Source organism: Aquarana catesbeiana, unplaced genomic scaffold (assembly GCF_042186555.1).
Source record: "Aquarana catesbeiana isolate 2022-GZ unplaced genomic scaffold, ASM4218655v1 unanchor228, whole genome shotgun sequence".
In the NCBI taxonomy this organism is placed as follows: Eukaryota; Metazoa; Chordata; class Amphibia; order Anura; family Ranidae; genus Aquarana; species Aquarana catesbeiana.
Window position 1 is genome coordinate 2,431,024 of NW_027362655.1, and position 25,583 is coordinate 2,456,606.

A 25,583-nucleotide genomic window follows, 5' to 3' on the forward strand; every position below is an offset into this window, starting at 1 on the left:
GGAAATATTGACTCCCAGACCTTCCCAGACAGAAAACTGGTTGGAGGATTGGAATAGTAAACTCCTTCATTGTTCTCAGCTTCATTGTTCTCAACAGGTGAACGCACATTAGCACTAACAGGCAAAGGCACATTAGCGTTAACGGGCACATTAGCGCTAACAGGCAAACGCATATGCGCATGCACGAAAATACGCGCACACATTAGCCATTAATGCTGGCGCCAAATGGTCTATATAAAGACAGCAGCTGCACTAGTGCAGTGCTGTCTGATCTGCAGCTTTACCCTGTGTTCGGATCCTGTGCCTGTATCTGATCCAGTATTTGACCCGGCTTTCTGACCACGCTGCTGTTTCCAGTCCTGACCTTTGGCTTGCCTTGACCCTGATTATTCCTGCCTGTCTGCCTGATTTCCTGTTCCCAAACCCAGCTTGAACTCTGACCATTCTTTGCATGCTGTTTATGATAGGCTGATCCTCCGGGTATGACCTGGCTTGTCTGACTCCGCTCCAGTCTTTATGTTTCCAGCCTGTGTAGCTCCAGTACTGCCGTCCTCCATCTACAGCTTACTTGCATCTGCTGTCCTGCATCCACAGCTTACCTGCATCCGCTGTTCCTGCACCTTTTGCTGCTCAGCAATCCAGTCTGATCCTGCTACTCATCAGCTGCCACTACCGCTACCAACAGAGGACCTTACAGGCGCTCTTACCTCACCGTGCTCTCGCAGCCACTGTTGCAACTCCAGTGGTCCTTGAGCCGGAGCTGTACGAGAGGTCTCCCTCTACTCGTCAGGCTCTCCCAGACGGTACATAACACCCTCTATATGGGTTGGCTTCCAGACTCTATGGGTGAGGCAGTTATAGTAGTTGTTCCAAAGAAAGATAAAAATCCTTTATATCCTGAAACCTATAGACCAATTTCTTTACTGTCTACAGATGTTAAAGTTTTTGCCGAAGTACTTGCTGCTAGATTAAGCAAGGTTATTAAGCATATTATCCATTCTGATCAGGCAGAATTTATGCCTAATATGTCAACAGCAGTAAATATTAGGCATACCTACTTAAACATGCAGGTTCTGATGTCAGACTACTCAGATCGCACCTTTTTAACACTGGATGCCATAAAAGTCTTTGATAGCGTTGAGCAGTCATATTTGTGGGCCATTCTTAAAAAGTTTGGTCTTGGCTTGGTCTTTGGCCAATGGGTCTGGTTGTTGTATAGTGCTCCTATAGCGTCAATTAGGGTCAATGGTCTTCAATCTCCTACTTTTAGACTATGGCTGGGCACTAGGCAGGGGCACCCATTGTCTCTTCTGCTTTTTGCCATTGCCATAGAGCTCTTGGCCTGTCTGATACGGCCTCTTCAGATGTCACTGGTCTGATTAAAGGTACTATGGAGGAAAAGATATCATTTTATGCTGACAATATTCTTTTGTTCCTAACCGGTTTTCGTTCATCCAGAACTATATTGAAAAGTTTGGCAGGTTTTCTGGGCTTGGTATGAACTGGGAGAAATCTATGCTATTACCTCTGGACTCCCTGTTTAATGCGTCTCATCTTAAAGTGGTTGTAAACTCTCCCCCACAACTTTGTCCCATGTAAATCAGCATAAAAAACCCTAATGAACACTGCTTGTAGATATCTCCTTACTTGCTTATTATTGTTGTAATCCTTTTTGTTCTTTAGAATGACTTCACTGAGCATGCTCATATCTCCCCTGATTTACGGCACACTCTGTGCGCTTGTCTGTCTATTATCAGGACTTCCTACGGCACAACACTGAAATCCCACGAGACTGCATAATCACTCAGAGCTTCCTACTACACCCCATGTGACCATGTGACATCACATGGAGTGTAAACCTGGGCATCGGACAGCATTACTGCAGTCTTATCAGCTGAAGCTGATAAGACTGACATAGGCAAACACTAGATAATCGGCACAAGTAAATACTATGAAATAAAACAAGTCAGCTATAAGTAGGGTTGCCATAGAAACGTTGGATTGAGAAGGAGGCTTGATTAATAGTACAGGAAATGCTCAATGTAAGGGCGGAAATACACTCTACTGTGGATTTAGAAAACAATACTTAAGATGGCGCTGCCTTACCTCTGGAAACAAGTTTTTTAAAGTTTCTTTAAACAGTAAGCAATATGCGATTTGGGCTGAATAACAGTGGCTATAGTTTGATAATTACTTATTATAATGGACTAAATGAAAAGAAGCATCAGAGTGGGAGAGTTTACTTACTCTTTAAGGTAGTGTCTTCCATAAAGTACCTGGGTATAACTATTTCTCCTTCCCCGCAGTCATATATTTCAGATAACATAGTTCCACTACTCTCTAGATTTCAAACCCAAATTAAAATCTGGAATAAGTTGCCATTATCGGTAGTTGGCCGTATTAATCTACTTAAGAGGATATGAATGGCTTAGCGTTTATTTTTTACAAAATGCTTCTGTTTGGCTAACCCTATGGATTTTTAGATCAATAGTATATTCAGGTACTTAAAGCGGAAGTAAACCCGTCCATTAAACAGTTACCTTTCCGGCACGTGCCAGAAATGTAACACTCCCATTGGTTGTGCTCTCAACCAAACTGTCAAACCATCCAATGGCTGGTGTCATAACTGATCACATGTGCAGCATCATTACAGTTGTAGATTAAACAGAGGCCAAGATGGCAGCTTCCTTGGCTGAAAACAATAGGAGAATTGACTTCAACTTTAATATGGTGAAACAAAACCCCTCAAATAAAACCGGAGGTTCTACAACACCCCACAAATGCTGGGGGATTAGCAGTTCCCAATCTGAGGATATATTATCTTGCATCTCAATTACAGCACTATGTGGGATGGGACTCAGAGCAGCTATCTTTACCTGCTCCACATCTATTCTCAAGTGTTTAAGGCTCCTTTCACACTGAGGCGCTTTGCAGGTGCTAAAGTGCTAAAAATCGCGCCTGCAAAGTGCCCCGAAAGAGCCACTCAATGCACTCCAGTGTGAAAGCCCTGAGGGCTTTCACACTGGAGTGGTGCGCTTGCAGGGGGGTCAAAAAAGTCCTGAAAGCGGCATCTTTGGAGCACTGTAGGAGCGGTGTATTTACCGCTCCTAAAGCGCCCCTTCCCATTGAAAACATTTCCAACTGGCTCACACCGATATGTTGGCAGAATGGCATGGCTGGGTAAAACAATATATGGGTACGTTGTTCCCTTTAAGTGTCGCCAGAGGCACGCGTGCGGCACAGTGGGGGGACCCGATGCGCTTGGCCAGCGGTCACGATCGCTGCCGGCCGCCCATGATCACGGGCATGAGAGCCAACACGGGGATTTGTGTGTGTAAAGGGGAGAGGAGACATATCATTTGTTCCTAGTAAGTAGGAACAGTGATGTGTCTCCTCCCCCAGTCATTCCTATCCCCATACAGTTAGAAACACTAACCAGGGAACACATTTAACCCCTTGATTGCCCCTTCCCTACCAGTGACATTTACACAGTAATCAGTACATTTTTATAGCATTGATCGCTGTATAAATGTCAATGGTCCCAAAAATGTGTCAAAAGTATCTGATCTGTCCGCCGCAATGTCGCAGTACCGCTAAAAATCGCTGATCACCGTCATTACTAGTAAAAAGGAAAACAAATGATAAAAATGCCATACATCTTTCCCATAGTTTGTAGACACTATAACTTTTGCTCAAACCAATCAGTATACCCCTATTGCAATTTATTTTACCAAAAATATGTAGAAGAATATATATTGGCCTAAACTAATGGAGAAATTTGTTTTTTAAAAACATTTTTGGGGATACGAAAATGATGGGGTTCTCCTATCTTACCAGATATACCCCCTATATGGAGTAATGATAGACTTCCCAAACTTTTGACCCTTCAGGGTTTTCAGAGATGGGAAAGATCTGGAGTAATGACTCTAATTCCGCTTGTATGAGAACGTCTCCTCAAAACATTTGAAGAGCTGATGGGAGAGTTTTCTCTGCAGTCAAATTGTTTTTTTTTTTTTCAATTTCTTTAATTGTGCCATGCCCTACAGGTTCAATTTTTTTCAGTTGAGGTACTTTTTCCTTCTACCCCTGTTCTGGATAAAATGGTACAAGCAAGGTACTCTCCATAGCAAGTGGACCTCTCCTTATCCACCTACCTTATCTGATTGAATTTTTGATCTAAATAGGATTATTTCATCTGAAAAACATACGTATTTCTGAAGGAACTCTATGAGGAAATTTGAGATATATCTGACTTTGTTTGTATATACCGTATTTATCGGCGTATAACACGCACTTTTTTCCCCTGAAAATCAGGGGAAAATTGTGTGTGTGTGTTATACGCCGATCCCCCGCCGATTGCAAGCTTTTCGGCCGCTCTCAGTGGCTTTTAGCTTTTCTCGGCGGCTTTGAAAATGGCGCCGCCGTTCTCGGCCGCTTTCGGCCATTCTCGTCGGCTCTCGCCCGCCTTCGGCCATTCTCGGCCGCTTTCGGCCATTCTCGGCGGCTTTCGGCGGCTTTCGGCCATTCTCGGCGCCTCTCGCAGTCCCGCAGGAGCCGCCGAAAGCCGAGTGCGTCCGAGAGTGGCCGAGAGCCGCCGAGAATGGGTGAAAGCGGCCGAGAGCCGCCAAGAATGGCCGAAAGCGGCCGAGAAGGGCGGCACCATTTTCAAAGATGCACAGACTACAGATGGACACTAACAAGGCTGCAATGGGGGACAAGGCTGCAATCAGGGACAACACTACAGATGGACACTGACAAGGCTGCAGATGGACACTGATGAGGCTGCATTGATGGGCATTTAAATGTAAGTTTTTTTCTTTAAACTTTCCTCCTAAAAGTTTTTTTCCTTAAAATTCCCTCCTAAACTTGGGGTGCGTGTTATACGCCGATAAATACGATATATATTTTTCATTAAGAGGTATATCCTATGGTCATGTTTAGTCCACTCTATTTAGTAAGCATTAATTGTTCTCCATTAATTTTTTTTAATAGGTTCTATGCTCCAAAGGTGTTAGGTGGGGGTGGATGTGTGGTTTGAGGGTGGGAGGGGTCCTTATTTGATTTTTCTTTTTTTATGTTGTAGTTGTGATGTTTTATGAGATGTATTTTGTATAATGTGTTTGTATTGTTGTTGTATTATTATTATTATTATACGAGATTTGTTGTAAACGGCAAAAGAAAATAAAAAGAATCTGAGTAAAAAAAACAAAAAACAGATAACTTCAATAATGTATCTTTTTAGTGAAGGAAATGAACAAATATAACATGAAGCATAAAAAATATCTACAGTATCAATCCACTTGTAATGAAGATGTTCAACATGAATTGCAAGGATGTAATGTTTACATAGGAATGGTGGTGGAGATCTCTCAAAGTAAGAATACTTCCTTGAAGGCTTATATAAATAAAATAATTAATCATGGAGTGAAAAAAAACTATAAAAGCAATAGAAGATATATAAAATGGATCATTCACTTCATCCATAAAGACATTGTGATTCAAGATCTTCTAGATCACATAGAAGGAGGACTCATCGATGATTTCTGTTCTGGATATTTTATAGATAGGCAACTGCTATCCTCATATTGATCAGTAGTTTCAAATTAATAATAACTACTGCAGTGGGGAACAGACACAAAAGATACACTCCACATCTTTCCAAATAACTGTTCTGTTTAATTATGATGCAATTGAAGTTTTTTATACACATGATTAGGTAGGTATCACATTAATATTACAGTTGTACTTGTATGGTAACAAGGGGCGTAACATAGGCAGGCTAATTCTAATCAGGACTCGAAAGAATGCAAACATGTAATGAAAACATTATTAGTGCCGTGTGCCGTAATAACATTGCTAGGAGGTCTATTAATTTATCTGCTATGTACTTCCCATCTTTACATAAACGTCTCCTGTCATTTAGGGGTCTATTCATAAAAAAACTTTGCACAGCAATTTGCCCAGTAAAAATACATGTAAATTCCTTCTGTGTAAACGGGGGTGAAAAAAACAAATGTTATTAGGCTATCTGCTGTGCTGGTCGAATGCTTGATATTGATACATGTGTAAGAGGTGGAAGAAGGCGTGGCTACACTACAGCTGGCACAGTTTGGAGCACCGAGAATTTTACACCTTATCAACTTTTCATTGATTGGTGGATTTTCGGAGCAAAATAAGTTAATTGAAGTAGATACAAAGTGGAAGCAGTGGACTTGCAGAGAACACTATATTGAGCACAAAATATTGTATGATTACATGAATTTGCACAGAATTTTAGTGTATTTATCATAGCAGCAAATAGTATAATATTGAAGAAGTAAGTGTAAAGTGGAAGCAGTGGATCTGCAGGGAACAGCATCTTGAGCACAAAGCACTTTATGTTGTATATGAATTTGCACATGGATCAGTTTACTTAATTTACTGATAAACACCATAAAGATGAGTGAAGTAGGTGTAAAGTGGAAGCAGTAGATCTGCAGGGAATATTATTTGAGCCCCTAGCACTTTATATATGAATGTCTCCACATATTTTAGTGTATTTGTGATGATTTATGTGCACACACAATAGGACAGCGCTGTGACACATAATGATCTTCTAGTTGATAAAGGGAATACTTACCTTTGTTACAGCAGCAGTCCGGTATAAGTTATTTTTGTAGGTATTTGAGTTGTTACACATAGCGCGGGTTTTATTCTATTTATATTGGTGACATAATTGCCCAAATCTGGGGATCAGGAGCCATTTCCACCCTTTACTCTCGGCTGGGGTTCTTTGTATCCATATAACAGATGTTCTACATGACTAAATCTGCAATCAATTTTACTGCAAAATCAAAGGGGCCAAAATGTCTCCCCCCCGAGCAGTAATATATTTCTATCCCCCTTGGTGGGAGTGGAGATGACCCATCTATAAGGATATACAGTACATACACACAGCACAAGGCCGTGTTCACACTACGAGATGTTTCTTGAGCTGCAGTTCCTCTGAGCTCCACAAGGTGGCGATCTCACTTCTATCCAGACAGGAAGTCTCTATGGAAGACAGGAAGTGATGTCAGGTACACGCAGGACTTTTGGGTAGGAGGTAGAGAGGAGACATTGCTGGAAGAAGCAGCAGAGGAGGTAATAAGATCTTATTTTCTATTTACACCCAGTAACCCCCCATCATGTCCGTCCTCTTCCTCCATAGTCACTGTGATGTCTTTTATCTCCAGCAGATGATGATACACACATATATAGTGTGGAAATGTAGAATAACCCCGTATATTTACATAGTTACATAGTAGGCGAGGTTGAAAAAAGACACAAGTCCATCAAGTCCAACCTATGTGTGTGATTATGTGTCAGTATTACATTACATATCCCTGTATATTGCGGTCATTCAGGTGATTATCTAATAGTTTCTTGAAGCTATCAATGCTCCCCGCTGAGACCACTGCCTGTGGAAGGGAATTCCACATCCTTGCCGCTCTTACAGTAAAGAACCCTCTACGTAGTTTAAGGTAAAACCTCTTTTCTTCTAATTTTAATGAGTGGCCACTAGTCTTGTTAAACTCTCTTTTGCGAAAAAGCTTTATTTCTATTGTGGGGTCACCAGTATAGTATTTGTATGTTGAAATCATATCATCTCTTCTCCAGAGAGAATAAGTTCAGTGCTCGCCCCATAACTAAGATCCTCCAGACCCTTTATTAGCTTTGTTGCCCTTCTTTGTACTCGCTCCATTTCCAGTACATCCTTCCTGAGGACTGGTGCCCAGAACTGGACAGCATACTCTAGTTGCGGCCGGACCAGAGTCTTGTAGAGTGGGAGAATTATTGTTTTATCTCTGGAGTTGATCCCCTTTTTAATGCCAATATTCTGTTTGCTTTGTTAGCAGCAGCTTGGCATTGCTGAGCCTATCATCTACTAGGACCCCCAGGTCCTTTTCCATCCTAGATTCCCCCAGAGGTTCTCCCCCCAGTGTATAGATTGCATTCATATTTTTGCCACCCAAATGCATTACTTTACATTTTTCTACATTGAACCTCATTTGCCATGTAGTTGCCCACCCCATTAATTTGTTCAGATCTTTTTGCAAGGTTTCCACATCCTATGGAGAAGTTATTGCCCTGCTTAGCTTAGTATCGTCTGCAAATACAGAGATGGAACTGTTTATCCCATCCTCCAGGTCGTTTATGAACAAATTAAATAGGATTGGTCCCAGCACAGAACCCTGGGGAACCCCACTACCCACCCCTGACCATTCTGAGTACTCCCCATTTATCACCACCCTCTGAACACGCCCTTGTAGCCAGTTTTCAATCCATGTACTCACCCTATGGTCCATGCCAATGGACCTTATTTTGTACAGTAAACGTTTATGGGGAACTGTGTCAAATGCTTTTGCAAAATCCAGATACACCACGTCTACGGGCCTTCCTTTATCTAGATGGCAACTCACCTCCTCATAGAAGGTTAGTAGATTGGTTTGGCAAGAACGATTCTTCATGAATCCATGCTGATTACTGCTAATGATACCGTTCTTATTACTAAAATCTTGTATATAGTCCCTTATCATCCCCTCCAAGAGTTTACATACTATTGATGTTAGCCTAACTGGTCTGTAATTCCCAGGGATGTATTTTGGGCCCTTTTTAAATATTGGTGCTACATTGGCTTTTTTCCAATCAGCTGGTACCATTCCAGTCAGTAGACTGTCTGTAAAAATTAGGAACAACGGTCTGGCAATCACTTGACTGAGTTCCCTAAGTACCCTCGGATGCAAGCCATCTGGTCCCGGTGATTTATTAATGTTAAGTTTCTCAAGTCTAATTTTAATTCCGTCCTCTGTTAACCATGGAGGTGCTTCCTGTGTTGTGTCATGAGGATAAACACTGCAGTTTTGGTTACTGAAGCCCCCCGATTCACTTGTGAAGACTGAGGAGAAGAATAAATTCAATACCTTCGCCATCTCCCCATCCTTTGTAACCAGATGTCCTTCCTCATTCTTTATGGGGCCAATATGGTCTGTCCTCCCTTTTTTACTGTTTACATACTTAAAGAATTTCTTGGGATTTTTTTTGCTCTCCTCCACTATGTGTCTTTCATGTTCTATCTTAGCCGTCCTAATTGCACCCTTACATTTCTTATTGCATTCTTTATAAAGTCTGAATGCTGAGGATGATCCCTCAACCTTGTATTTTTTGAAGGCCTTCTCCTTTGCTTTTCTTGTACAAATGGGTTTATTGATCAGAAATATCAACATGTCAGTACAGATAGATAATGAAAGACACATTATGTGTACATACTGAAACAACTTATAATATAACAAACATAATAGTTAATGACATTAGGATCTGCATCAGATCACCAGATTACAATTGAATTCTTATGATATCCACAATTAACATTTATATGGCGAGACACTGGATTCTGCCACTTTCATGAAACTAGTTGCAGAATTTTATATAACATTTGTGGTGAGAACTGTGAATAAAAAATGAGTATATTTGAAATATGGCAAATTATAGCAAAAATAAATAAAGGTATTCACAATTTGGTTCACAATATGTGTCTAAGGCTCACAAGGTGTATCCTGTGAGCTATGAAGGCTGAAAAAAGGAGAAAGGAAAAAGAAAGGATAACAGGAGGGAGGACCAGAAAGAGTATGAAATAGGAGTATAGGTTATAGAGAAAAAATGGACAGTTTCCCCGGTGGGGCTTTAGACAGCAATATCTTGGAATCCAGAATAATAAAAAATGTATAACCAGTAAGTGCTTTTATTGAACCATGAACAATTGTAATGTTATAATTCAATTGGCATTACAACATAGAGCGCTGGCCAAGTAGTACAATACATATTCCACAATATAAAGTCGACACATCTTTACACAAAATTATATACAGTCATACATTTCCGGGCTGTTGACGGTATAAATCCCCGACGCGTTTCGACCTGTGTACGGTCAACATCAGGGGGATAGTTGGTTCTATAAAATACATTGAATATCTTCAAAATTTAAGAACATGTCATCATAAATCTCATTGTAGGGTTAAAAATGGTAGTATACTTACCACTGAAAAGTAGAGGGAATAATCCTTTGGCCAGTGAAAGCCGTAAATGGATCCGGGGGGGCCCCCATATTCGCCCCTGTCTTCCCAGAGGGCATGAGTCCAGCCCAAGGGGCTTGCAAGGAGCCACATAGACGCCCTCCAGCGGAAGGAGAAGTCAGCACCTGCGATAGGAGTATGAGTGTAGTGTTGTGATATTAGAGGAGTAGGAATATATGTATAGTATAATAATTTACCTTGTGCCACAGTGTGGCTGATGTAGTATGGTAAAGTTTGACTTGTATGAACCAAATTGCAATGAAGCAAAAAAGGTAAAAAGCTGGAGCCAAAAAAGGATTTGTGCAGTGCCATCCATTACGGTCTGCGTGGAGTCATAGTAAGACTCACAGGCAACCGATCATGGATATATGCCTAAAGTAGGCAATTAATTGAGTAGGCACAGGTGCTGATCTCCTCCCCCCCAGAGTGAGCAGCCCACATGTGGCTCCCCCGGCATCCCTGTAGGCAAAAAAAAAAAAAACCCCGGCAGCTGCCGTCAACTCCGCCGCAAACCGCGAGATGTCACGGCGCCGTGCACACGCCACAGTAACTCGCACATGCGCACCTCGCCGCGGCTCATCCGGAGGTGATCAAGGGATGCCGCCGGCAGAGTGAAGCTCACATCGGCGGACGATGGATACAAACGTCCGTCAATCAGAGCATGGGGGGGAGAGCTCAGATCCTGCATCACCCCCACATTCTCACCCTGCCGGGAAGCCTTCGATTGGGCCAGGACTCACCCCCATGAAGCCAACAGGGGCGGCAGAGGTCCACCATGATCCATGACGGCCATAATCTAAAGTGCATATGTAAATGCAGTAGGCACTAAATTGTAGATGATGAGGTAATCATTGAATTTATGCAGGAGCTGAGTGGTAGCTCACTGACCCTAGATCCTAACATGTATATTTACAGAGCAGGTGTTAGTTATACATCTGATCTACTGCAATACAGGAGTCTAAAATAGATCTATCCTGATGCATGAGGTGGGGAAAGATACAGTTACGATCTACTCCCCCATTTTGGGGGGCGTTTCCTCCGCAAGAGGCAAACAAAGTGTCACCCCCAAAATGTGTATCGTATCAAAAGAGGTTTTAGACATGTGAGGGTTAGAAGGGCCGTATGAGCAACACAAAGCTCCTGCCATGTCTCTCATGTGTCATAAGGGAGAAGGGGTGTTTAACCACCCAAAATTCGGTAATAAAGAGAAAAACACATGTGGGGGAGACGCATGCGCTTCACACCCCAAAACAATAATGGTAAAAAATGGACAGTTTCCCCGGTGGGGCTTTAGACAGCAATATCTTGGAATCCAGAATAATAAAAAATGTATAACCAGTAAGTGCTTTTATTGAACCATGAGCAATTGTAATGTTATAATTCAATTGGCATTACAACATAGAACGCTGGCCAAGTAGTACAATACATATTCCACAATATAAAGTCGACACATCTTTACACAAAATTATATACAGTCATACATTTCCGGGCTGTTGACGGTATAAATCCCCGACGCGTTTCGACCTGTGTACGGTCATCATCAGGGGGATAGTTGGTTCTATAAAATACATTGAATATCTTCAAAATTTAAGAACATGTCATCATAAATCTCATTGTAGGGTTAAAAATGGTAGTATATTTACCGCTGAAAAGTAGAGGTTATAGAGAAAGGGAAAGTAGCAGCAAAAGGAGAAAGAAGAAAGGGGGGGAGTCCACGGGGTGGGGAGGATGGAGCTATACTAGAGAGAGAGTAATGCGGAATCAAACCGAGATGAATGAGAGTACGCTACCCACGGCTGCCATACTCGAAGAAATCTATCTTGCGTATCTGAAGCCACGGGCGTCAATTTCTCGTCAACCATAATATCATTTACCCGATTTTTGACTGCCTTGAAACTGAGAGCCGGGGTCTTCCAGGCCCTTGCTATGGTTAATTTAGTTGCAGTAAAAATATGAGATGCCAGTTGGCATTCTGGCCTTAGTAATTCAATGATCGGTTTCCCCAATATAGCTTCAAAGGGATCCCTCTTTATATTAGTATTGAAGAGGTTACGAAGCAATGCATAGACTCTGACCCATAGTCTACAAACCCTGGGGCACTGCCACCAGATGCGTGCCATTGTACCCTCATGAGAACACCCACAAAAGCACAAAGGGGAATATGTTGGGATAAATCTAGCCAATCTGGCTGGAGTGTAATACCATCTATAAAGTACTTTATAGGCATTTTCTAAGAAGAGTACATTTTTAGAGCAGTGTAATGGTCATGACCTGCCAGTCCTCCGGGTCCAATCTCCTCCCCAGTTCCGCTTCCCGTTGAAGGTGATATGATCTCAGGGGTGGTGTCTTGGAGCCTGTTATGGCCGTATATATTAAAGAAATCAAACCCGGAGACTGGGGCCGTGATCTGCAAAGACTTTCGAACTGAGTTAACGTGTAGGGGATTGGTTGAACTTTTATTAGGGTTTGGAGGAAGTGTCGGATTTGTATATAGCTGTAGTGCTCCCTGAGGGGAATGTTATAGGAGGAACGTTTAGGACACTCCATCTGCCTCTGACTTTGTCATTGGTGCCAACGTGCACCATGACAGCTGGGTCTTCCCCAGCCCCTCCCAGTAATCTGTCCACAATATCTGTGATGTGCCGAACCCGAGCGCCTGGTAGACAACATACTGTTCGGCGCTTCAGGTCTTTGTTACAGATTGGCCTCTCTGTCCTTCTAAGAATTGAGTCCCCTACCACCAGAATCTGTCTTTCCTTTCCCTTTACTGCCCCCCCACTCTCACTGGAGGAGTTCTTCCCCCGGCAGCTAGGAGAGTCCCTCATCTCCAGCAGTGCTGGTCCCTGACTGGTTTCACCAATGTCACTCAATGGAGCGTACTTATTGGGATGCTCCAGTCCTGGATCGGCCTCCCTGGCACTTCCCCCTCTACCCTTCCTGACTGTCACCCATCTACTCTTTGCTAGTGCCTGCACCTCTTTGTCTCCACCCGCCTCTGTGCTGGCCCCTGCCATGTACGTTCCTGGCTCTCCTTTAGTATGGAGGGACTTCTCAGTGCTGACAGTTGCTTCCCCAGATTCAGAACCTGGGCTTCCAGGGAAACAATGTGCTTACATTTTGCACAGCAGTATTCACCCTCGATCGGATGATCAAGGAACGCATACATGCAGCAAGATGTACAAAGAGTCGCCTCTCCACACCTGCCGGGCATCGTACCTATTAAATTTAGTGAGGATTGGGGATTATACCCTGTCCAAATTACCTAACAGCTAGCTTCCTGACACTAATATTCAAGACAATACACAGGTACTTGCAGACCTACGTGCACTCGCAGAACAGTTGCAGACATACGTGCACTCGCAGACCTACGTGCACTCGCAGAACAGTTGCAGACCTACGTGCACTCGCAGACCTACGTGCACTCGCAGAACAGTTGCAGACCTACATGCACTCGCAGACCTATGTGCACTCGCAGGCCACTCGCAGACCTACGTGCACTCGCAGGCCACTCGCAGACCTACGTGCACTCGCAGACCTACGTGCACTCGCAGGCCACTCGCAGACCTACGTGCACTCGCAGACCTACGTGCACTCGCAGGACACTCGCAGACCTATGTGCACTCGCAGACCTACATGCACTCGCAGGCCACTCGCAGACCTACGTGCACTCGCAGGCCACTCGCAGGCCACTCGCAGACCTACGTGCACTCGCAGACCTACGTGCACTCGCAGGCCACTCGCAGGCCACTCGCAGACCTACGTGCACTCGCAGGCCACTCGCAGGCCACTCGCAGACCTGCGTGCACTTGCAGACCACTCGCAGACCTACGTGCACTCGCAGACCACTCGCAGACCTACGTGCACTCGCAGGCCACTCGCAGACCTACGTGCACTCGCAGGCCACTCACAGACCTACGTGCACTCGCAGACCACTCGCAGACCTACGTGCACTCGCAGACCTATGTGCACTCGCAGACCACTCACAGACCTACGTGAACTCGCAGACCTACGTGCATTTGCAGGCCACTCGCAGACCTACGTGCACTCGCAGACCACTCGCAGACCTACGTGCACTTGCAGACCTACGTGCACTTGCAGACCTACGTGCACTCGCAGACCTACGTGCACTCGCAGACTTACCTGCACTCGCAGACCTACTTGCACTCGCATATTACAATGAGGGAATTTATGGTCTGTACCACGAGGGGAGTTATTGATGTCAGTAAATGTCGGTTCCAGACATTGTATGTGGGGGGAATGAAATGATAATTAAAGGTTGGAATTAGGGAAGATTTCTGTAAGATTTTACACGGGAATGATCAGCGCCCCTCCAGAGACACTATGATGAGTCTCACAATAGGAGTCTGAAAGAGACTGGATTTTGAGGGGATGAGATTGTGCAATTTATCAAAAAAGAGGTCCAGATGTGAATCAAAAGGGATTTTTCCACTGAATACAATTCTTCCGGCTGGACAAAATATTGATATTAAAGGGGTTGTAAAGGTTCGTGTTTTTTCTCCTTAATGTATCCTATGCATTAAGGGGAAAAAACACCTGGCAGTAACCAGCCCCCCATTTTATTTACCTATATCCCTTTATCTCCTCGGCGGGGATGCACTGTCTCTCTCTCCACGGGCTCCCGGCTCTTGACCGGATAGATTGATAGCAGCCCAGCCATTGGCTCCCGCTGCTGTCAATCAATTCCAATGACGCCGGGGGCGGGGGCGAGTCCAGCATTTGGCAGCTATGGACACCAAATGCTGGACTCTGGAGCACGCCCGCATGGTAATCCCCCCAGAGAGCTCTTCTCCTAGGGGGTTATCTGATGTGGGGAGGAGCCGCGAGAGCCGTCAGAGGACCCCATAAGAGCAGGTTCGGGGCCAATCTGTGTAAAACGAGCTGCACAGTAGAGGTAAGTATGACATGTTTGTTATTTAAAAAAAACAAAAAACAAGCATTTACAGTCACTTTAAGCTGTCTCTTTTATACATTTTTATATTGTTTTACCAGTTATTGATGATTATAAATAAAATTTTGTATGAGTTTAGTGATGTATGTATTCTAGGCTATAAATGGTTAAGGATCCTGGGGGGAGGTAGGAGTGCTTTTTAGCTTCACCTGCCAATAGCCCTCCGGGACAAAGATTGGTGCTTTCCAATCCAAACACATCTGATGTCACCAGGTTAGGAGAGGCACCCTCTCTGTTTACATCTAAGCAGAGTATCTGCAGCCAGGACTCCCACTATTCCCCATTTACTGCTATAGAGGCATCTATTGCTTCACAGGCACCACAAACTGTGTGGGACTACAGAGCCCAGCACACCTAGTCATCTACAGCCGGGGGTTTTCTGGGTAAGTGCTGCCAGGTTAGCCCAGGAGTTGTCTGACACTTTGTTATCAGAAAGTTTTATTGGGACTATCATGAAGTGGATTCAGATATTTTGTCCATAGTGTAAGCGCTGCCCGAACATTAATTATTTGTAGATTAACCCCTTCAGGGTCAGGACATTTCCTCATTTATGGGGCCAAAACATTCTCTTTTTGAAGTTAAATTCTAGTAATGTGTGTTATCGTGTCCCTGATCACCTCCACACCAGTTATCGTGTCCCTGATCACCTCCACACCAGTTATTGTGTCCCCGATCACCACCACACCAGTTATTGTGTCCCTGATCACCTCCACACCAGTTATTGTGTTCCTGATCACCGCCACATCAGTTATTGTGTTCCTGACCACCATACACCAGTTATTGTGTCCCCGATCACCTCCACACCAGTTATTGTGTCCCTGATCACCTCCACACAAGTTATTGTGTCCCTGATCACCTCCACACAAGTTATTGTGTCCCTGATCACCTCCACACCAGTTATTGTGTCCCTGATCACCTCCACACCAGTTTTTGTGTCCTCTGATCACCACCACACCAGTTATTGTTACCCCAATCACCTCCACACCAGTTATTGTGTCCCCGATCACCTCCACACCATTAATTGTGTCCCTGATCACCACCACACCAGTTATTGTGTCCCTGATCACCTCCACACCAGTTATTGTGTCCCTGATTACCTCCACACCAGTTATTGTGTCCCTGATCACCTCCACACCAGTTATTGTGTCCCTGATCACCTCCACACCAGTTATTGTGTCCCTGATCACCTCCACACCAGTTATTGTGTCCCTGATCACCTCCACACCAGTTATTGTGTCCCTGATCACCTCCACACTAGTTATTGTGTCCCTGATCACCTCCAAACCAGTTATTGTGTCCCTGATCAACTCCACACTATTTATTGTGTCCCCGATCACCTCCACACCAGTTATTGTGTCCCTGATCACCTCCACACCAGTTATTGTGTCCCTGATCACCTCCACACCAGTTATTGTGTCCCTGATCAACTCCACACTATTTATTGTGTCCCTGATCACCTCCACACCAGTTATTGTGTCCCCGATCACCTCCACACCAGTTATTGTGTCCCTGATCACCTCCACACTATTTATTGTGTCCCTGATCACCTCCACAGCAAATATTGTGACTTGATCACCGCCACACCTGTTATTGTGTCCCTGATCACCTCCACACCGGTTGTTGTGTCCCTGATCATCTCCACATTAGATACTGTGTCCCTGATCACCGCAACACCAGTAATTGTGTCCCTGATCACCGCCACACCAGCAATTGTGTCCCTGATCACCTCCTCACCAGTTATTGTGTCCCTGATCACCTCCACACCAGATATTGTGTCCTTGATCACCGCCTCCCCCACAACCCTGGCCCTGTGGTTGTGGGGGTTTGCAGGTGGGTGGCTTGTCAAAATCTGGAAGCCTCCTTTAACAAGGGGGCCCCCAGATCCCACCCCCATGTGAATGAGTATGGGGTATGTAGTACCCCTACTTATTCACCAGAAAAGTGGTGAAAGTTAGTAAAAACACAGCCAGATTTTGACAAATCCTTTATTCAACCCCCCCAAGAAAATTTAAAAAATAATCCCCTGAAGTAGATCCAACCTCAGTCACGATGAACGCCAGCCGCTGACCCAAACGGAAAAAAAACTTGACTCGCACCGATGCTTGGCTCCCACCGAGTGACAGCTCTGCAGCCTTCCACCGCTAAATAAAATATGGGACGGGCCACCCAATGAAGTCACTGGGTGGCCCCACCCCCTTAAGACATCATCAATCCAACATGCCACTGTCAATGGGGGCCTAGTATGGATTGGGGACCCCATGCTGGTTTTTTTCTTTATTTTTAAATGCTGGCAATTCTTTTGTTTACATTCTGCTGTCTCAAGGTTGTTAAGGACATTAAAGTGGTGTTCCGGCCAAAATGATACTTTTTAAATAAAAATACCCCTATAATACACAAGCTTAATGCATTCTAGTAAAGTTAGTCTGTAAACTAAGGTCTGTTTTGTTAGTTTATAGCAGTAGTTTGTTATTTTATAAACTTACAGCAGGCCGTGGCCATCTTAAGTGTGGGCATCTGAAGCCAGACTGTATTTCTTCCAGGATCTCATCCTTGCAGATCTTGCACATGCTCAGTGCAGCACAAGCAGTGTAATAGGTTTCAGGTCAGGTTTCCATAGCAACGGCAGTTTCAGAGGAAGTTGCCGCCCTTTCCCAGAAGGCATTGCAAACAGGAAATGATGCGATGGGCCTCGGCCAGGGAGGAGGAAGTGAAAAATGAATACAGCAGATATACAGTAGGTGCTGAGAAAAAAAATATCCAATTTGTTTACAGTGCACAGTTTAGTGAGGGATGCTGAAGAGTTGTAAAAGTGGGTGGAACTCCACTTTAACAAATATGACAGTTACTGGTTGTTGAGGATGCCGGCGGCTGCCCACTCCTTGACAACCAGCTCTTTACTGCTTTTTAAGGACCCTGGCTTTAACAAGTGTTAAAGTACCACAAGCTTTAACTACTAAAATACAGCATCACTTACTAAAATACCACAAGGGCTATTTTACTAGCATTTTTTTAGTGAATTGCTAAAAAATTTTAAAACAAAACGCTAAGTGTTATTTTACTGCAGTTCTTAAAGCGGTAGATGTCGCTTAGTGAACTGAGCCAAATGTCTGGTATATAATCAGTTCAGACAGTGAGTGAAAAAGTCTCACACATGTGGTATCACCATACTCAGAAGCAGTATCAGAATGTGTTTTTGGGGTGTAATTCTAAGTATGTCCATGCTTTGTGTGAGAAATATCTTATTAACTTCTTGCCGACTAGCTTCCGTCTTTATACGGCGGCAGGTTGGTAGGGCTGCGCAAACCGCCGTAGGTGTACATCGGCCCTATAAGAGCTGTGGGAGGCGCATGCACCCACGGCATGACGCAGGAGCCGATGCATGTGGCCGCGATGTCTGCCGGCCACCTGGGATCACTCCAAAGAGAGCCAGAACGGGCATCAATGTAAACAGACAGATTCCCGTTCTGACAGGGAAGGAGAGAGAGATCTGCTGTTCCTAGTGATCAGGAACAGTGATCTCTCTCCTCCTCCAGTCAGCCCACTCCCCCCACAGCTAGAAACCCCTTCCTAGGACACACTTAACCCCTTGATCGCCCCTAGTGTTAACTCCTTCCCTGCCAGTGACATTTATACAGTAATCAGTGGCTATTTTTAGCTCTGTATAAATGTCACTGGTCCTAAAATGGTGTCAAAAGTGTCCGATCTGTCCATCGCAATGTTGCAGTCCCGCTAAAAATCGCTGATCACCGCCATTACTAGTAATAAAATGAATAATAAAAATGCCATTAATATATCCCCTATTTTGTAGACTGTATAACTTTTGCGCAAAACCAATCAATTTTTTTTATTAACAAAAATATGTAGAAGAATACATATTGGCCTAAACTGGTGAAGAAATGTGTTTGTTTTTTTTTTTTAAAAATGGGGTATTTATTATAGAAAAAAGTAAAAAAATATTGGGTTTTTTTTTAAAGTCTTTTTTTGTTTAAAGCGCAAAAAATAAAAACCGCAGAGGTGATCAAATACCACCAAAAGAAAGCTCTATTTGTGTGAAAAAAGGACATAAATGTTGTAATGTTAAACCGACGCAGTGCCGTATTGCAAAAAATGGCCTGCTCAGGAAGTGGGTAAATCCTTCTGGGGCTAAAGTGGTTAAACTGACATCTTTCAGTAAAAAAAAAAAAAAAAAAAAAAATTATATATATATATATATATATATATATATATATATATATATATATATATATATAAAATAATAATAATATCATTTTATTTCCGCTATTTTGCAAAATAGGACAATAACATTATGTCATCAAAAGACTGACCATGCCTCTTAAAGAAAACCTTGGGGTGTTTACACTCCAAAATAGGGTAATTTTGTGGGTTTTTCTAGTGTCCTGGTGCTCAAGGGCCTTCAAAAATGTAAAAGGGTAGTCAGGAAATTAGATGTGTAATTTATGTAGCTAGAACTCCTGAAGGTGTTCATTGGATTTGTGTTGGCAGGCTGTGAAAAAGTCTCACACATGTGGTGTTACCATACTCATAAAAGGTAGCAGAATGTGTTTTGGGGTGTAAGTCTAGGTATATCCATGCTTTGTGTTGGAAATATCTTATTTAATAACTTTGTGTAAGAAAAAATACATTTTCAAAAACCTTGTGGGCAAAAGTAAAATTTTTCCAAAAACTCACTATGCCTTTCAAAAAATATCTGAGGGTGTTTACTTTCCAAAATAAGGTCATTTTGTTGGCGTTTCCACTGTCCTGGTGCTCCAGGGCCTCCAAAAATATGATAGGTAGTCAGGAAATATTATAGTCCTTGAAAGCTTAAACGTTCTCCTTGGATTTTGGGTCCCTCTATGCATCTAGGCTGTGAAAAAGTCTCACATATGTGGTACCCCCATATTTGAGGCATAGCAGAATGTGTTATGGGGTTTAATTCAATTTAAATTAATAATTTAAAATTAAATAAATTTAAGTATGCCTATGAAGTGTGTGAGAAATAACCTGCTTCTCACACTTTAAAAAAAAAATACATTTTCTCATTTAAAACAAAAAAAATTGTGAGAAAAAATTACACCTTCAAAAAAACTCACCATACCTCTTGCTAAACAACCTGGACTGCCTTCTTTACAAAAAAGGGAGTCATTTTGGGGGATATTTGTGCCATCCTGGCCTTTTAGGGCCTCAAGAAATTAGATAGTCAGTACATCAGGATTGATACATTTTCAGATCTATCCCATAGTTTGTGGACATAGTAAATGGCTGGTCGGCAACCCGTCAATCGTGGTCCACCTGTCAACTGCAGGCTGGTGACAGGTAGACTGCAAACAGGTTCCTGCACTGCCGACCCCCTCCTTCTAAGTGCCTGCCCTAGTCTCTCCTCCCAGCCTCAAGCCTCCTCTGCAGCTCCACCATGCCTTCTATGTCCTGGTCCTTCTCTCTCTCTCTCTCTCTCTCCCTCCCACCCCCAGCCTCCTCCTTCGCTTTCATCAGGGAACAGCGGAGACAGGGATGCAGCACAGCTCAGGACAGAGGGATGGGAAGAGGAGCTGGCCAAATGAACTTTTTATGTAAAATCACAGGTGATTGGTTGCTAGGACATAGGGTCCTAAGCAACCAATCACCAGCTTGCTAATATGAACAGTCACTCTGCCAGCCCCTGCCCTCTGTCCAGAACCGTGCTGCCTCCCGGTCTCCGCTGTGGAAACACTGCTATAGGAAAAAGGAAAGAAGACACAACTGTGTGTGTGGGGGGGGGGGAGGTGATGTGAAGGGGGCTGAGGACACTGTTATGGGCAGGATCACCCCCATAGCAGTATCCTCTACCACCCTTCACATCACCTCCCCCAAAACCCTGCATTCTGAGCCTAACATACTCCTGATCTCTGCGTTCAGAGTGCAACGCACTCCTGATCTCTACATTCTGAGCGCAATGCACTCCTGATCCCTTCATTATTAGCGCAACACACTCCTGATCCCTGCATTATGAGTGCATCGCACTCCTGATCCCTGCATTATGGGCGCAACGCACTTATGATCCCTGCGTTATGAGCACAACGCACTCCTGATCCCTTCGTTCTGAGCGCAACACGCTCCCAATCCCTGCGTTTGAGCAAAACGCACTCCTGATCCCTGCGTTATCAAAAAATGCACTCCTGATCCCTGCGTTCTGAGCGCAACGCACTTCTGAACACTGCAATCTGAGCGCAACGCACTCCTTAATCCTGCATTCTGAGAGCAGCGCATGCCTTACCCCTGCATTCTAAGCATAATACACTCCTTAACCCTGCATTCTGTGTGCAGCGCACTCCTGATCCCTACTTAATGAGCGTAACGCACTCCTGAACCCTGCATTCTGAGTGCAGCGCACTCCTGATCCCTGCATTCTGAACATAATGCACTGGTGAACCCTGCATTCTCTGCATAATGTACTCATAAACCCTGCATCCTCGTGTAATACTAATTATATTTGTGTTCTGAGTAAAAATATTTTATCAAAAAAAAACAGTCATTCGGTCTTGCTGCCTTTTTTTGGGGAGGGGGGGGGACATTCTCCTGGTCATCTATGACTTCATCTGTGTTGTTCAAGTAGATCTCCATCTTTCAAAAGTTGCCTACCCGTGGACTAAATAATACACACTGACTTGGGTTATTTTTACCAAAGAAATGTATCAGAATAGAGTTTGGCCTAAATTTATAAAGACAATTATTTATTTGCACAATTTTATAACAGAATTTTTTTGTTTCAAAATTTCTGTATTTTTTTTATTTATTAGCAAAAAACTAAAAACCTAGTGGGGATTAAATACCAACAAAAGAAAGTTCTATCTGTCTGGAATTTTTTTTAATTTAATTTGGGTACAATGTTGTATGACTGAGTAATTGTCATTCAAGGTGTGAGAGCGATGAAAGCTGAAAATTGGCCCGGGCAGGAAGGGGGTAAAAGTGCCCGGTATTGAGGTGGTTAAATATACAGCAACCCTCCAATTTCCCTCCTCACATCCACATCCTATTATTGTGTGACCAATACCATCCAAATAATTCTTACTTTCATTTCCCAGAGTTATCCGTCTACAAGGAGACCTGTATAGATCAAATGACAGCACCAATGAGGATGGAGGAGGACCGGAGTCACATGACTAAGAGGTTACTAAACCTCACCCTGGAGATCATCTACCTGCTGACCGGAGAGGTGAGGAGGATTCTGGGAGGTCACATGACATCACTCTTATCTCTATTAATAAAACACAGACCTGACCGGAGAGGTGAGGAGGATTCTGGGAGGTCACATGACATCACTCTTATCTCTATGCACAAAACACAGACCTGAGTGGAGAGGTGAGGAGGATTCTGGGATTCTAACGATTGTCCTATTGGTTCCTCAATACAGAGATTTCCTCTTTTGAAGTCATTTGATCATATGACCATCACAATGTCTCCATATGACTCCCTAAAACCTGAGAGACACAACATGCAGAAGATTCTAGAAGTCACCAAGAATATGATGGAGCTGCTGACAGGAGAGGTGAGCGGTGCTGGGAATTCTGGGACATTATCCAGTAACAGACAAGGGATGTGTCTGGATGGTGACTAGAGCTGCGCATCTTCACTCACCTCACGATTCGATTCGATTACGATTATCCCATCCACGATTCGATTCGATGCGATTCCGCGATGCATCACGATGCATCACGATTAATACCCAAGTGCCCATGGTTTTCAACTTTTCCTCAAAAAATTAATTCAAGCAGTCAGAAATTAAAGAAATATTAAATATATTTATTTGTATCTGCTATTTAAACAAATTACACCAAGTTCCCTGCATATAGCAAAGTCTAAACATGAACATTGAACAGTGCAGCAGACAACAACAGTATTTATTTAAAAAAGTACTGTGACATCAAACTGTTGTGTATAATACATACATACAGTGCTGGCCTGGAGCAGTAGTTTACATTTTAATATTTTCTTTTATGAAAAAGTAAACTATAACTTGTAAACAGTAACACCTACATCTATATAACACAGAGCACTTCCAGTTATTGACTGGCAAACATCACAGTGAACCTGTAACACAGTCACACACTGTGTTGCAGAACTTCCTGGTTCACAGTGATAATTGTTTGCCAATACCACCACCACCAGCGCCAGTGAGTCAACACAGATGGCTAGATCGGCGTTATAAGCTCTCGGAGTTGTGTCACCCAGTCACTTTACAGAAAACGTTACCTGCACTCTACCACAATACACCTGTAACTGAAGCCAAGCCAAGCCACCATTAGAGGAAGTCTGAAAATCCTTGACAGAATAAATTGTCAACTAAATCTAAAAACTTTGGACAAATCTTTATGGGATCACAAATATACAGTTACACACCACAATACCAAAAAACACACACATCACTGAATCATAATGGTAAAGGGCAGGCCATAGGTCAGGCGCCGGCAATGGCACAGGCACAGTCAGACATGAGGTCAGGTAGGTGTGTGTTTTTGTTTGTGTGTGTATTTGTGTGATCCAATAAAGATTTACTCCAGGTTTTAAGATTTAATTTATTCTTTCAAAGATTTGCCTTCCTCTGGTGGCTTGGCGGACGTCAGTTGTCTGGAATTAAATACAATTTTAGAATTTTATTTGGCTGAGGGTTGAGTTGACCCCCCCAAACATTGACATTTGACAATATAACATCAAGTGTGAAAATTCGATGAACACATTCATTTTTGAAGATTGTGTCCGACACAATCTTCAAAAATAAACCATTTATCTCCATCTCCCCCCAGTGCTAGCAAAGCTTGTTGTCACTCAAGTCGTCACTCAGTCACTTTACAGAAAACGTTACCTGCACTCTACCACGATACATCTGTAACTGAAGCCAAGCCAAGTCACCATTAGAGGAAGCCCAAAAATCCTTGACAGAATAAATTATCAATTGAAGCTTAAAACCTTGAGTTAAACCGTTATGGGATCAGAAATATACACACACAATACCAACAAAAAACACACACGTGACATCACGTCAGTTGTGAATCATGAGAAAGGGCAGACCACTGTGTGAACATGAACAACGCAGGCAAGTGGCACAGTCAGCCACTCATCAGGTCGCCGGTCGGTGTGTGATTTTTCTTTTGTGTGTGTATATTTGTGTGATCCAATAAAGATTTACTCCAAGTTTTAAGATTCAATTTATTCTTTCAAGGATTTGCCTTCCTCTGGTGGCTTGGCGGGCGTCAGTTGTCTGGAATTAAATACAGAATTGATTTTGTTGAAGGTTAAACCCCTAGAAACAGACAGGCAGTCACAGAGCATGACAGACACACTGTGACATTGAACACGCCACAGTCACATGACGACACTAGTATAAAAATTCTAAATGGACAGTTGGACACAACAATAGAAAACCATTCTCCATCTCCTCAGTGCTAGAAAAGTTATAACAAATATAATATTTATATGACATACATATACTCCAGGTTCAATTCACTGTGATGATCATTGATTGTTTGCAATTGCCAGTGCCACGGCCACCTGCAGGCCTGCTGCCACCAGTCAGTCAAAAACAGTGTGACTGTGACTGCGTTGAGTTGACGCTAGACTAGAGTGGCATAACTGGCGTTATAAGGTCTTGTTGACAATGACATAGACAATAGATAGAAGAGACTCGGGAGGGAAAAAAAAAAGAAAGTGGGATGTAGAGATGAAGGGGAATGGTGGGGACTGGGGATGGGGATGGTTGTAGAAGGGGGGTGGGGGGGGGGGGAGAGAGGGGTATGGCATTGGTATTTGGTAGGGGAGGGAAAGGGGATGGGGGAAAAGGGAAAAGGGGGAAAAGGGAAAAGGGGGAAAGGGAAAAGGGGGAAAGGGAAGAGGGGGAAAGGGAAAAGAAAGAAAGAAAGAAAGAAAGAGAGAGAAAGAGAGACAAAGAAAGAAAGAAAGAGAGAGAGAGACAAAGAAAGGAGGAAAGAGAGAGAGAGACAAAGAAGGAAAGAAAGAAAGAAAGAAAGAGAGAGAGAGACAAAGAAAGGAGGAAAGAGAGAGAGAGACAAAGAAGAAAAGAAAGAAAGAAGGAAAGAAAGAAAGAGAGAGAGAGAGAGAGAGAGAGAAAGAAAGAAAGAGACAAAGAAAGAAAGAGAGAGAGACAAAGAAAGGAGGAAAGAGAGAGACAAAGAAAGGAGGAAAGAGAGAGAGAGAGAGACAAAGAAGGAAAGAAAGAGAGAGACAAAGAAGGAAAGAAAGAGAGAGACAAAGAAAGAAAGCGAGAGAGAGAGACAAAGAAAGAAAGAGAGAGAGACAAAGAAAGAAAGAGAGACAAAGAAAGAAAGAGAGAGAGACAAAGAGAGAAAGAAAGAGAGACAAAGAGAGAAAGAGAGACAAAGAAAGAAAGAAAGAAAGAGAGAAAGAGACAAAGAAAGAAAGAGAGAGACAAAGAGAGAGACAAAGAAAGATTCTCCTCCATTCCTTCTCTCTGAGAAGGAAAGAAAGAGGGAGAGAGAAAGAAGGAAGGAAAGAGGGAGGGAGAGAGAAAA

The 25,583-nt window shown here is 43.3% G+C and overlaps 1 protein-coding gene across 1 annotated transcript in view; it reads left to right on the forward strand.

The window, feature by feature from the left end:
• The first annotated feature begins 7,034 nt into the window (after positions 1-7,034).
• LOC141121714 (uncharacterized) overlaps positions 7,035-25,583 on the forward strand; it is an 88,261-nt gene continuing 69,712 nt past the window's right edge. Inside the window, 3 exon segments of the mRNA XM_073611429.1 lie at positions 7,035-7,122; positions 22,122-22,252; positions 22,451-22,585. Coding sequence (XP_073467530.1) covers positions 22,157-22,252; positions 22,451-22,585 — 231 coding nt within the window. The 5' untranslated portion in view covers positions 7,035-7,122; positions 22,122-22,156.